Genomic DNA, 12,619 nt, shown 5'->3' with positions numbered 1-12,619 from the left:
GCATAATGCTGTTGCCACTCTGCTGTTTTAGGCCTACCATTGTTTTATGGCCTTTTTTTTCAAATTCCGTCACACCACAGCCCTTTTGGTTTTCCTTGAAAAATGTATGGTCATACGCACCTTCAAAAACTGCTTAAACAGGTTTCTCGACCAGGTATATCCTCCTGACTACCGTGGACAAAAAAGTTGCATAAATTTTGATTTTTTTTTTAACTTCCCCAAAGTGTTTTTAAAGTTTTTATTTTAAAGATTTAATATGTCCAGAACTTCATACATTGAAATTGTGCCTTAATTGCTATTAAACAATCTGGAAGAAAAAGCATAGCAATCAGCTGAATAATTAGTTTTAAAAGAGCATTTTTGAGTTTAAATTGACTGTTTTATTGGTTTATGGATGAAACTGGATGTGTCTGTGACCACTCATTAATGCAGGTCAAAGCATTTTGTTTTAAGCAACTGGACTTGCGGTTGAAGCTTGAATGACATGTTGTATCTCAACTGAAGAGTTTCATCAGAATTTATACATTTTATAGTTCTGATGTGGGAAATATGATTTATTATCTCTGGAATCAATATGTGTTTATGCCTATAGGATTCATTTAGTCTTCCTTTCATTTTTGGTTGAAATATTGTCCTGCAAAGTGGAGACACATATAGTCATGATCCACAGTGGATGACAACTGCGTCAATGGAGAACATTCTGCTTGTTCTGATTCTACTTTTATGCTTGAAATGAATCCTTAGAGGTCCCTGCATCTTCAGTATCCTCCTCAAACATCACATCTGGAATTATTTATCAATAATTTGCTCTAATTGTGTCACTGATTCTGATACTGACTTTTTAATTTGAAATACACCAACAAAATGGAAGATTTCACAATGTCCATTTTGGAGGACATTTCTTCAACAGCTAAATTAAACAATGTTAGGCTACATTCATAGAAATTGTTTTATTGTACTCTTTAGAGATATGTAGGGGCGGGAAAGGATCTGCACACTGCTTGCAAAAGACTTAATTTATTTGGAGTAACATTTCGATCATAGATCTTCTTCAGGCCTTCTTAGAAGATCTAGGCCTACTATGATCGAAAAGTTGCTCCAAATAAATTAAGTCTTTTGCAAGCAGTGTGCAGATTCTTTCCCGCTCCTATATATGACCGTTTTTTAATTTGGCACCTGCTGATGCTTTTCTGCTAGATGTGCGCGCTTTCCACTACGCTCTTTAGAGATTCAACAAACATATAAAGATTATTTTTAAAGACCATTAGGGGTTAGTAAGGTGTATGGGGTGGGAGATACTGCCGTTTACTAAGGTCATTTAGAGAGGACAACAATGAACTGCTGGTAGTCAGGATATGGGTCGGTGTTCTGAACCACAACGCCATCTGGCGGCGATCAACCGCTTTGTACATTTGAAATGTTTACACCACTGACTTGTATACTAGTCAGTGGTTTACACTGTAAACACATCTATGGTAAAACTGCTTGGCCACCCAAAGCAAAGCAGACCCCCTTTCACCTTTCCTTTTTTAAGACATTGTACGGGTTTCATATTTAGGAGATGAAGTGGCAGTAGCTAGGGGTTGCTGAACGAAGATGGCAATATGTAGGCTTGCTATATTGAGCTTCCCTTCTCCATTACAGTTTTTCTCGATTGGTTTGGCTAATTTCTTGAAACTGAGACGACGTACCTATAACCCTCTAGCTACCATAACGGCCGTGAACGTCCGTCTGGATCTGTACCAGAACGGCCGCGGCCGGCCGGAATATTTTCATATGAAAATACGGCTGAACGGCCGTCATCATGCAGTTTTTCAAACTTTCAAACACTTTAGCTCAATATTACAGACCCTCCTCGATATATTTTCAGTATAAAAACTATATGTTTATATTATATTATTTTTCAGTATTTAGATTTTATTACGAGATGCGCCGCTTTATGCGATTTGGCAATCTGCTGTCAATTCAAATGACGGCCGTCCGAGATTGGATGGCTACAAACACAACCATTCTGTTTCTACAACCAATATACACTAAATATGAAAACTTCCAACCCTCTTCGATCTATTTTCATGGTCAACAGCACATGTTTATGACTATTTAGGCTATTTTTAGATCATGTTGTTTTATTAGGCTTATGAGATGGTGTTCAACTGTGATGAGTTCTGCCATGGTCCTAAATAGCAAACACAACTGTCCAGCCGATGTCTACACGCTACATATTAAAAATGTAGACTGTCTTCGATGTGTTTTCAGAGTCAAACCATATGTTGGTATCCAACTATCTTAGTTTCCTGGAACAACGGACAGCGACAGCTCTGCGTAACAGCGCATCTGGAAGCGCAGCATGATAGGCTACTCATTTTGCGTGTCAGCTTTGGAAAGCAGTCAAGGACTGTTACTACTCCACGTGTCCTTCATAAAAATGTGCGTGAAGATGTTGAGTTGAATGCTAACTTCCAATAATAGCTTACCAACGTGGTGTTTGTAGCACTTCAATTCCGTATTACTCGGTGATGCCTGGCGCGTCTTACCTGTGCCAAATTGGGAGGGGAAACTTCCTTACAGCTCCATTCATGTCCTGTCTGCTATCGCGGACACTTCTACGGTTATCCTTACACGTCTTTGGCATGGTTTAGTTCAAACATTATTAGCTAGTGTAGTCCATTACAGTTATACCGCTTGAAACCGCTTGAAAACAGGACTTTTGGGTGAACGACATTTGTTGTCGTCACATGATCATTGTTCAACTTTGACCCTGGATGGATGGATGGATAGACGAAGGATAGATAGATAGATGTATAGAGAGATCGATAGATAGGTAGATAGGCCTAAATATATAGATATATAGATAGATAGGCCTAGATAATATCGGATTTTATCACATTTTTATCATTTAATCCACATCAAAGGCACTCTATGGGAATACTGAACAATTAATTATCCATAAATGATATACCATTTGAAAGTGTGTTTTCTCTACTTTAATATGAAAGTAACTTGTAATTGACACTTTTCATTTCTTTTCAAGTTATTTGACATTATTTAAAATATGACCAAAATGTCAATTTTTCCTTAGAATTCCTGGTAGAATTCCGACCTATTCAAAAAAAATCCTGGTAGCTAGAGGGATAACCATTGAGTCATTTAGCCAAACATTCTTACACTTCTGCACAACACTTCAGATAACTAGCAAAATGTCATATACCTCCCAAAACAGCTCATTCTTGCATCAGCTTAAACCTTCTCCCACATAAATAGTCAGTACCATAAAAATGGCATATATCCTTCTCAATTGGTTTGGCTCATTTGCATTCATTTAGTCATTCTGTCAAAATAAACTGGATGGTTCAGCATAACTACATGAATGAATCCTCACCACTTGCTCATATCACTCCAAAAACGGTTTACCCGTGTGTCGAAACTAAATTCCTTCCACAGAATGCCGTTTAAAAAATGTCAAGAAATTAGCCAAATAACAGAGGAAACTGTAGTATACAGGGTTGTAAAATTATTTTCTACCAACTAGTAAAGTTACAATACCATGCTGGCCTGTTGAACACTGTCATGAATTTACTGTTTACATTAAAGAAATTCTTAAATATATGTCCTTGACTGTTTTGACAATTGTGTAGACTACTTTGCATAATGACTCACACAATGAAATCATGCTGACATGTTTTGGAGAGGGCAACCATTAGACTGAGAATTGTGTAATTCGTTTGGATAACCATTAGACTGAGAATTGTGTAATTCGTTTGGATAAGAAAGGTCAATTTATTTGGAAAATGTGCTAAATGTATGCTCAATGTGTCAACTGTAGGGCATAGCCATCTGCCGAGATGTACTAAACATTTGAGACATGTACAAAGCATTTGAAATTTGATGAAAGCAATGAAAAATGCCATTCTGTTGTGGGAAATTGCAAGTTGGTTTGGAGAACTGACTGGAGATTTGTACATGTTGTTTTGAGAATGTCATCTCAGTTTCGAGAAATTAGCCAAACCAATCGAGAAAAACTGCAATGAACGACTGAATAATTAATACGTACTTTTAAAATCAGAAATTGTGTTGTTTTACATTATCTCTGTTTGTGAACATGTACTTATATTTTCTGATAATGTGCTAGCCTATTTCCAAAACGTGTTATTATTTCGCTGAGGTGTCGCAACTTTGTGCGCCCTCGGAACTAAAGTAATATTCCTAGGTTTCCAGAGGAGCTGCAAAAGTGCGTGCACACGTCTAACCACTTTCTGCCAGAGAAAACGGGTTTTGGATATGTCTGTAAACGTATGTCGACGTTTAGTTAACAAAATTATTAGTTTTCGAGGATCAGGCAGCTCTGCCCTATTCTTGCGGGGTGTTACCCCCTTGCTGACGTCGGAAAGACAACGGATGTTTTGCGAAAGCGCAGGGGAGGTCAACTTCGATACGTCCCTGCTCGAGTTTCTGGTGTGCCCTCTTTCAAAGAATCAACTAAGGTGAGAATTTTACACAGTCTAAAACAACAATGTAGCAGGAGTGGTTTGCTTAAAATATATTCAATTTTCTGATAAATTAAGTTTGCTGCTTGTCTTTTCCTTAGATACGACGGGAAGACCAATGAACTCGTTAATGACGAACTTGGCATCGCTTACCCCATTATCGACGGAATTCCTAACATGATTCCCCAGGATGCTAGGTTGATTCAGAAGAGCCCAGAGACATCTACTTGAGCCCATTTTCATTGGACTGGAAATAACAACGCGTTTGTTCCATCATTGGCATTTGCTCTGAGTGACTGCTGTCAAAAATGTTCTCCCTCTCTACAATTACCATACTGATACCTGTCATATCCCTGTTTGGACTGCTGTCCTCCGCAGCCATGGACGAAAATTTCCCACAGGGTTGTACCAGTACTGGGAGCTTGTGTTTTTATAGTTTGCTTCTACCTGTAACCATACCTGTCTATGTGTTTTTTCACTTATGGAAATGGATGGGAATCAAACTATTCAGGCATAATTAATTCCACTTTTGTAGGCTAGAGGCCTGCTGTGATGTCTGTACACCTAAAAAATAAATAACCACTGTACAGAGTAAATAATTACTGTCTGTATCCATCTCTGTGCAATTGTTTTATTATTAGTAATTGGATTTGCAGACTAGGTTACCATACCTTCTGAACTATATAGATGAGCAACAGTAGCCTATACAATAAAAATGACAACTTTTCACAATCATAAACCTTGCACAAACCTGTGAATATAATTATGAGCCACTCAAAATTAATGCAGCATTGGCACACACATTTAACAATTGTAACCACAGATAATGGCATTTAACAGATAAACAGCATGTGGTATTAGGCCTACGGAACTTCAATTGGGCTCATCAGTGAGAAATTGGCTTTAAACGTTCACTTTTTCTGTTTCTTCCCACAGTCCTTCTTGATTTTTTTCAAAGGACAGAGTGCCTTTGGGGAATCTTTTTTCCCTTTTAACTTGAAAAAGAATGACTCGTTGAGGCGGGTCTGCACTACCTTTCCCTGACTGAGATCCAGCTTACCAGTCCCCTGGTGCCCCACATCGGTCTCCTCTCTTTCATCGCCACCCACCTGCTGGTCTCGCTGTCGATGGGGCAAGCTCAGGTCAACAGGTTGCTCTGCACATTTGGTCAGTGTTCTCCGTTTAAAGCTAAGAAAACCTGCGAGTCTCGGTGTGAAAAAGTTCTCTGTCTGATTGGCTGCGTCAGCCGTTGATACAGGACTAGCAGGTGGCTGTTGAAATGCTGTCAGACTGAGGTCAGGTGTCTGAGACACATCCTCGTCGCTGTCCTGGAAGAGGGAAGGAGATAAAAACTTATTCTGAGTGATGAACAGCTCCTGGCTATCAATGCCGTCAGGGCTTTCCTCTGGCTCTGGCTTGATACATTGATGACCAACTCTGTTGCATGCAATTTGGGAGCAAACTCTTGGTCCCTCTGAGTATTCTTTCACCACTGAGCCATTTTGGGACAAATCAAAGACCACTCTTTTCTTAGGTTTGGCTCTGTCAGGGTTGGCATGTTGACTGGAGCATTTTTTAGTTTTTGAAGACTTCTTCAGGTCTGCTCCGGGGTCTTGGGTTTGGATGGGAGGGATACCTGTGCAGCTTCTGTCAAGCTTGTGAGATACCTTGAAGTTTTCCCCCTGTAGGGACGGAGCATCACTTAGTGGCAGGGCAGATTTTTTACCAGATTTTTTTCTGTGCTCCCTGCAATATTTCTCCTCTTCCTTTTCTCTGTGTCTTTTTTTGGATTTCTTTTTCTTTGTTGATTTTTGTTTTTGACTTGTGGTCCAAAGTGATGACGAAGTATCCTTTGAGCAACTGGCCATCTCTCTGGAATGAGTAACATAAACACATCTCAACAAGGTGTCAACATTATGTGAGAACTTAGATCAAGGTTTGAGGCTGGTGAACAGTATTTTACATTGCCCTATAAAGGTAAAGTGCAGTAACTTAACTACGCCAACATTGAAACTAAGAAAATGCCTTGGTACTCATTTGGATATTGTGTTCCTTTTAATTTGATGAAGAGCTATCTCTAAAACGGGACACATTTGGATCATAAGGATTTGTAACAAGATAAAGTCATGACCAGTTTCAGTCTAAACTCAATTTTGACAAAATGTGTGTAGTTACTGCACTTTGCCTTTGTAGGGCAGTAGCAGTACAGTATCGCTGCAAAACAAGAGGGGATGAGGTCAGGATATGCAGAGTTACAATGATGATGAATGGGGCCGAGATGCAGTATACTACCTCTACCCTTCCTCCAGTCATGGGTAAGCGGTTAGGGCGTCAGACTTGTAGCCCAAAGGTTGCCGGTTCGACTCCCGACCCACCAGGTTGGTGGGGGGAGTAATTAACCAGTGCTCTCCCCCATCCTCCTCCATGACTGAGGTACCCTGAGCATGGTACCGTCCTGCCGCACTGCTCCCTTGGAGCTTCAATGGGGGGCTGCCCCCTTGCACAGGTGAGGCATAAAATGCAATTTTGTTGCGTGCTTTGGAGTGCTGTGTCACATTAGGTGAATACGAGTTCTATGCTGTCGATCAACATTGACGGAAGCACGTGAGCGAGAACTTGTCACGATGTGGGTGTTATTAAATACAGCGCATTTGCAGTCGGCCACAAATATGAACGAGACAATGAGCTCGCACTGGTTTGCTCTACTAACACACCACGTGTGAGGAGTGGGGGGACAGGCAGTGAGGAGGAGCTGAAGTGGGGACCTGCGCAAACTTGTGTAGAGGTGTGAGACAAGACCCATGTACACACGTGAGTGAGTTGTTGACCAACCAGTTCATGGGCGCGTGACCTCGGAGGCAGTCCGCCGACGAGCGTTGAAGGGGATAAGCAACTGCAGAGGTTGCAAGATCTGACTGCAGCCGCATTCATCCCGCGATAGTTTTACACCATGTGACATGTCACCTCGTCAACGCAACGTCGACGAAATTTCGAGGTTTGACAGGAAATCTAACCGTCATGCAGCATTATGATCCAGGGTGCATTGCTGTCTTCATGCGCATATCTGCGTTGATGTCATGTCGAATGTACTTAATGACGATGGGAGTGTGAGTTTCCCATGACTGATGGGAGTGTGAGTTTCCCAGGTGGGCTTTTGGCTTCTTTCTGAACGGGGTCTTGCACAACAGCCAAGGGGCCTATGGCTCATAATTAGGTTTACACTCATTCTGTTATATATCTACTAACGGTTACCACATTCACATACCTGAAAGCTCACACAGTGAAGTGAAGTGAAAGCCCAACTGGCCAACTGGGAAACTCCAACTCCCATTGTCATTGTGCCACAGCACTCTACAGCACACAAGGGAATAGCATTTATGCCTTACCCATGCAAGGGAGCAGTGCGGCAGGACTGTACCATGCGGGTACCTCAGTCATGGAGGAGGATGGGGGAGAGCACTGGGCAATTACTCCCCCACCAACCTGGTGGGTCAGGAGTGGAACCGGCAACCTTAGGGCTACAAGTCTGACACCCTAATCGCCTAACAGTGCACCATGTTGCCAGTGACAGTGGTCTCTAATTCTACATGAAATTTCCAGACTTTTCAATTACCTCACCTAACCAAATACAAAACCTATATTATTTTTTAAGACTAAGTAAAGAAATGTCCTATATACACTGTGTGCAGAATTATTAGGCAAACATGTTTTTTGACCATATTGTCCATTTTATGCATATTTTCCGCCACCAACCTCTATGGACATGAACACCTATTGGATTTAAGCATTCCAGGTCATGCATATTTGTATATTAAGATATGGCGTGATCGAAGGAGCCCAATACCCTATATCAGGTGTGCATAATTATTTGGCAACTTTGTTTTCCTCTGGGAAAATAGGCCACAAATGAGATCTAACAAACTCTGAAAAGTCTATAAACAATTTTGAAGTCTTCCAGAGGGATGTGGCTGTCTTGAAATTGCCCAGATATTGTTCATATCCATCTAATGCACCGTTACGAAGCCATCAGTGTCACATACATTGTGCTCACAAAGTAACTGCCGGATTGAGAAGAATTGAAGGTGAAACTACCACAAAATTATTACCCTGCAGTGCTGTTATATTCCAGAACTGAAACCTACATTGAGTGTCCAGAAGAACATTGTATTCAGCACTCAGAGACCTGGCCAAGTTAAAACAGGTTGAAACCTGAAGACCAGTCAACAAGAAAAGTAAGTCAAGACTGGGTCAAGAAAGGTCTTTAGACAATTTTGTCAATGGTTTTATGAACTTGTGAAAGTGACTGTTAATGGACCAGATCGATGAGCCCATGGCTAGATCGGTAATGTACACACTCAGATGAGTTCCTGAGTTCTACTCAAATGCCAGCAGAATACTGCATAAATACCATTGTCTTCTTGAAAGATGCAAACGTTTTCCTCACAGATCCAGCTATGAGCTCATCCACCCTGTCTGTCAATAGTCACTTTCACCAGTCCATAATACCTTTGAAAACTCTGTCCTAGGGTATTTCTTGACCCAGTCTTGACTTAATTAACTTGTTAAATGGTTGTCTGGTGTCATCCCTTCTTACCTTGGCTATGTCTCTGAGTGCTCAACAGCCTGTTCTTCTGGACACCTGATGTAGGTTTGCATTCTGGAATATGATAGCACTGCAGGGTAATAGTTTTCTTTTAGTTTCACCTTAAATTCTTCTCAATTTTTGGCAGTAACATTTCATGTGAGACTGATGACTTTGTAACTGTGCGTTTGATACCTCTGTGCTAACGTGACTAACGTCTTGCCAATTTCAAGACAGCCACATCCCTCTGGAAGACTTCAAAATTGTTTATAGACTTTTCAGAGTTTGTTAGATCTCTTTTATGGCCCATTTTCCCAGAAGAAAGCAAAGTTGCCTAATAATTATGCACACCGGATATTGGGTGTTGGGCTCCTTTGATCACACCCCCATCTTATTATACACATATGCATGATCTGGAATGCTTAAATCCAATAGGTTTTCATGTTCATAAAGGTTGGTGGCGGAAAATACGCATATAATGGACAATATGGTCAAAAAACATGATTGCCTAATAATTCTGCACACAGTGTACAATGTGTGTTGGGCAGAGAAGGGGGATTTCAGCTCATCAAGCCACTCCAAATGGCATACCTTGGTCATACTTTCGAAAACATTTCAATAAATGGAGAGCTCAGATTTGTATGTTAGGGTAGACTGAGTACAGTTGAGTACAGGGTACAGTTGAGACAAACCAAATATCTCTGGGTAACAACGTAACTCTGATCTAAATTTTGCTGTGGACATGCGCATCGATGTCCTCTTAGATCATGGGAAATTTGAAACCAGCACAGAACGCAGATCCAAAGATATTGGGAAAATGCTGTTTTCGACAGGTCAGATTTACTTCACCAGGGTCCTTCAACAATGAATATCTAATGACCAGTAGTTATCCTCTTGATATAAGTTACATGATTGCAAGCCATGATATGTGCTCTAAAAGCAGACATATTTCCTGACATCATAACAGTTAAAACCATTTAAAAAATCTTTATCAATGTGTGATCTGGCCAGAAGGGGACAGTTTAGACGCTAGCCTGCAATGCTAATTTCTCTATGTAAAACCAATGTAAAGATGCTAACGGGTACAGTTGAGTACAGTATTTTGCTATCGGCCATGCTATTAGCTCCCATGGCTATTACATCCCATTGATTAGAATGGTGTCTCAACTGTACTCTGCTATGTCTCAACTGTACCCCACCGTTTTTCAGCTAGGGTACAGTTTGGACAAAAGTGCACCTTTTTTGTTTGATTAATTACATAAACATTAAACATCCTAGAGATATAATTCCTTGATTATATATTTGCCCACATCCTGAAAATATTTACTGTCCAAAACAACTTTCTTTTTAGGACCTTTTAATAGTCTAATTTCTGCGTGGAAGGGGACAAAAATAAAAGTGTACCCAACTGTACTCAGTCTACCCTACACCTGCATCAACGGTAGGCCTAGTGCCCTAGTCAACGAAGATGATCAAATTCCCTGCTTTCCCCGGTCCCTGTCCCCCAGTAGCCTACAGGCATTGATCTGTGGGACCCCAGATTTACTGTTAAACTAGCCTAAGTAAGCTGCACCATTGTGTTGAAGTTATTCTATGTATTTACAACATGTGAGTACAGAACAGCAGACTACTGTACACATTAAAAAGTTAAACCGCCTTCAGCTTAGTGTAGTGGAGGAACTAACCCAAAACGAGCCTGTGCCTTAACTCAACTGAGAACAGTGGTGGTTGGGATACACAAAACATTGCCAAGCTATAGCAATACTGACGCGGAGCCATATTTGCTAGAATTTGCATTATATGCTAGGTTATTATGAAGCGTCTACGGTGCCTCAATGTAACGATTTTTAGATGTTCTGACTGGGTCACGCGTTGCTTCAAACCCAGTAGGCTAGCTATGGTCAAGATGCTTAACTTACTTTAAGTAAGATTATAACCAGTTACTAATTAGACATTACATCTGCTCTACATATTTTACTATATGTTAAACAAGCACTTGCTCTTCACATGTAATTAAATCTGATAACTTACCCTGGTGGACTTTGTCGAGAATTTGTCCAGGCGCCAGAAATGTGTAAGATGTTGAATTGATACATCTGTCTAATTTGGCGGGAGCGAGCTAGAAAGATGACGTACTTTGTTGTTTGCGCACATATTTCCGTTAACTTCTTCTCTAATTAAAAAAAAGAAAATTAATATTTTGAATTCAGCAGTTTAGAACGCAAAGAAATTGACCAAATAGGCTTCACTTCACAGGCCCACACTGGCAAAATGGAGATTGTGTTCTCCCTTCTTTCACATATACAGGCGACAGGATGATGATGACAGAAACAATCCTGCAAAAATCACTTTCCCAAGGTTCAATGCGAATTTTCGTCAGGCCTAAACTCATGATACGTTTTATAACAATATAACAAGGTGGACACCAACAAGTTTGAACTTAATGTTGACCTTGACCTGACTAACTTTGACCAATTGTAAATATGGTCAACTATGACTTATTGACAGTTTTTCATAAGATTTAAAATACCAATCAGTAGTTTTTGCATAATGTGGCTGAGAAAAGAACCTAAATAATAAAAAAAAAACAATCCCATGCCCTCTAATATTTTAGAGGGGCCACTTCAAATTCCTCCGAGGGCTGTTAAAGTCCTCCAAGGGCCGCACTATGATCAGAAAACATACCCCACCTTCTCTAGGTCCCCTGGATATAACTTAATTGTATTGCAAATGTAATTTCTAAGATTCCTTTACAAAATATATCATATTTCATGTGAAGCTGCATAACATTAAAGTTATATTGTGGGCCGGATAAAACGGCCTCAAGGACTGTAAACGGGCCATGCGGTGGCCAAACGGTAGGGCACTCGTCTGCCATTTGACTGAGCCTGGTTTGATTCCCAGCCCGGGTCCTTTGCCGGCTCTTCCCCGTCTCTTCCTCCCCACTCGCGTCCTGTCACCACCCTCACTGTCCTATCATAAATAAAGTCAAAAAGACCACACAAAAAAAGTTACAAAAAAAAAAAAAGACAGTAAACGGCCCTTGCGGCATAGGTTCCCCACCCCTTGCTTAGGCGTCAGACTTGTAGCCCAAATGTTGCTGGTTCAACTTCCAACACGCCAGGTTAGTGTGGGGAGTAAACCTGTGCTCTCGCCATCCTCCTCCATGACTGAGGAACCCTGAGCATGGTACCGTGCCGCTGCACTGCTCCCTTGGGGGCGCCATTTGGCGCTGCTAACTTGCACAGGTGAGGCACAAATGCAATTTCGTTGTGTGCAGTGTGCACTTGTGTGCTGTGTCACAATGACAATGGGAGTTGGAATTTCTTAGGTGGGCTTTCACTTTCACTTCAGGTTTACCTGATGTGCCATGCAAAATGTCTTGGGACTTGCTTGCCTTTACATTTTCTTCAAGTAATTTCAATAACCTCATATGTGGCTTCTGATTTACTCAAGTCTTTTCACACTAATGCAATCACCTCACCTCACCTTTAACCTCTACAGGTTTTACCTGCTGTGCTATGGAAAATTTTAACGAAGATGCACGAAGCAC

At 40.9% G+C, this 12,619-nt stretch overlaps 1 protein-coding gene across 1 annotated transcript; it reads right to left on the bottom strand.

The window, feature by feature from the left end:
- Window positions 1-5,099: 5,099 nt before the first annotated feature.
- si:ch211-176l24.4 (uncharacterized) lies at window positions 5,100-11,290 on the bottom strand. The gene is made up of 2 exons (XM_063197189.1): window positions 11,098-11,290; window positions 5,100-6,356 (listed from the first exon to the last, which is right to left on the bottom strand). Exons 1-2 carry the CDS (start codon window positions 11,160-11,162, stop codon window positions 5,396-5,398), a joined length of 1,026 nt encoding a protein of 341 aa, XP_063053259.1. The 5' UTR covers window positions 11,163-11,290; the 3' UTR covers window positions 5,100-5,395.
- Window positions 11,291-12,619: the final 1,329 nt, after the last annotated feature.

This window comes from Engraulis encrasicolus, chromosome 4 (genome assembly GCF_034702125.1).
Source record: "Engraulis encrasicolus isolate BLACKSEA-1 chromosome 4, IST_EnEncr_1.0, whole genome shotgun sequence".
Classification (NCBI taxonomy): Eukaryota; Metazoa; Chordata; class Actinopteri; order Clupeiformes; family Engraulidae; genus Engraulis; species Engraulis encrasicolus.
Note: the sequence above shows the minus strand (reverse complement) of the source record. Positions and strands in the feature narration are given on the sequence as shown.

Coding starts and splice junctions, on each gene's coding strand:
- si:ch211-176l24.4 (XM_063197189.1), bottom strand. CDS start 11,162: ATGTATCAATTCAACATCTTACACATTTCTGGCGCCTGGACAAATTCT. Junction 6,357..11,097: donor TCTCGACAAAGTCCACCAGG/GTAAGTTATCAG, acceptor TACTCATTCCAG/AGAGATGGCCAGTTGCTCAA.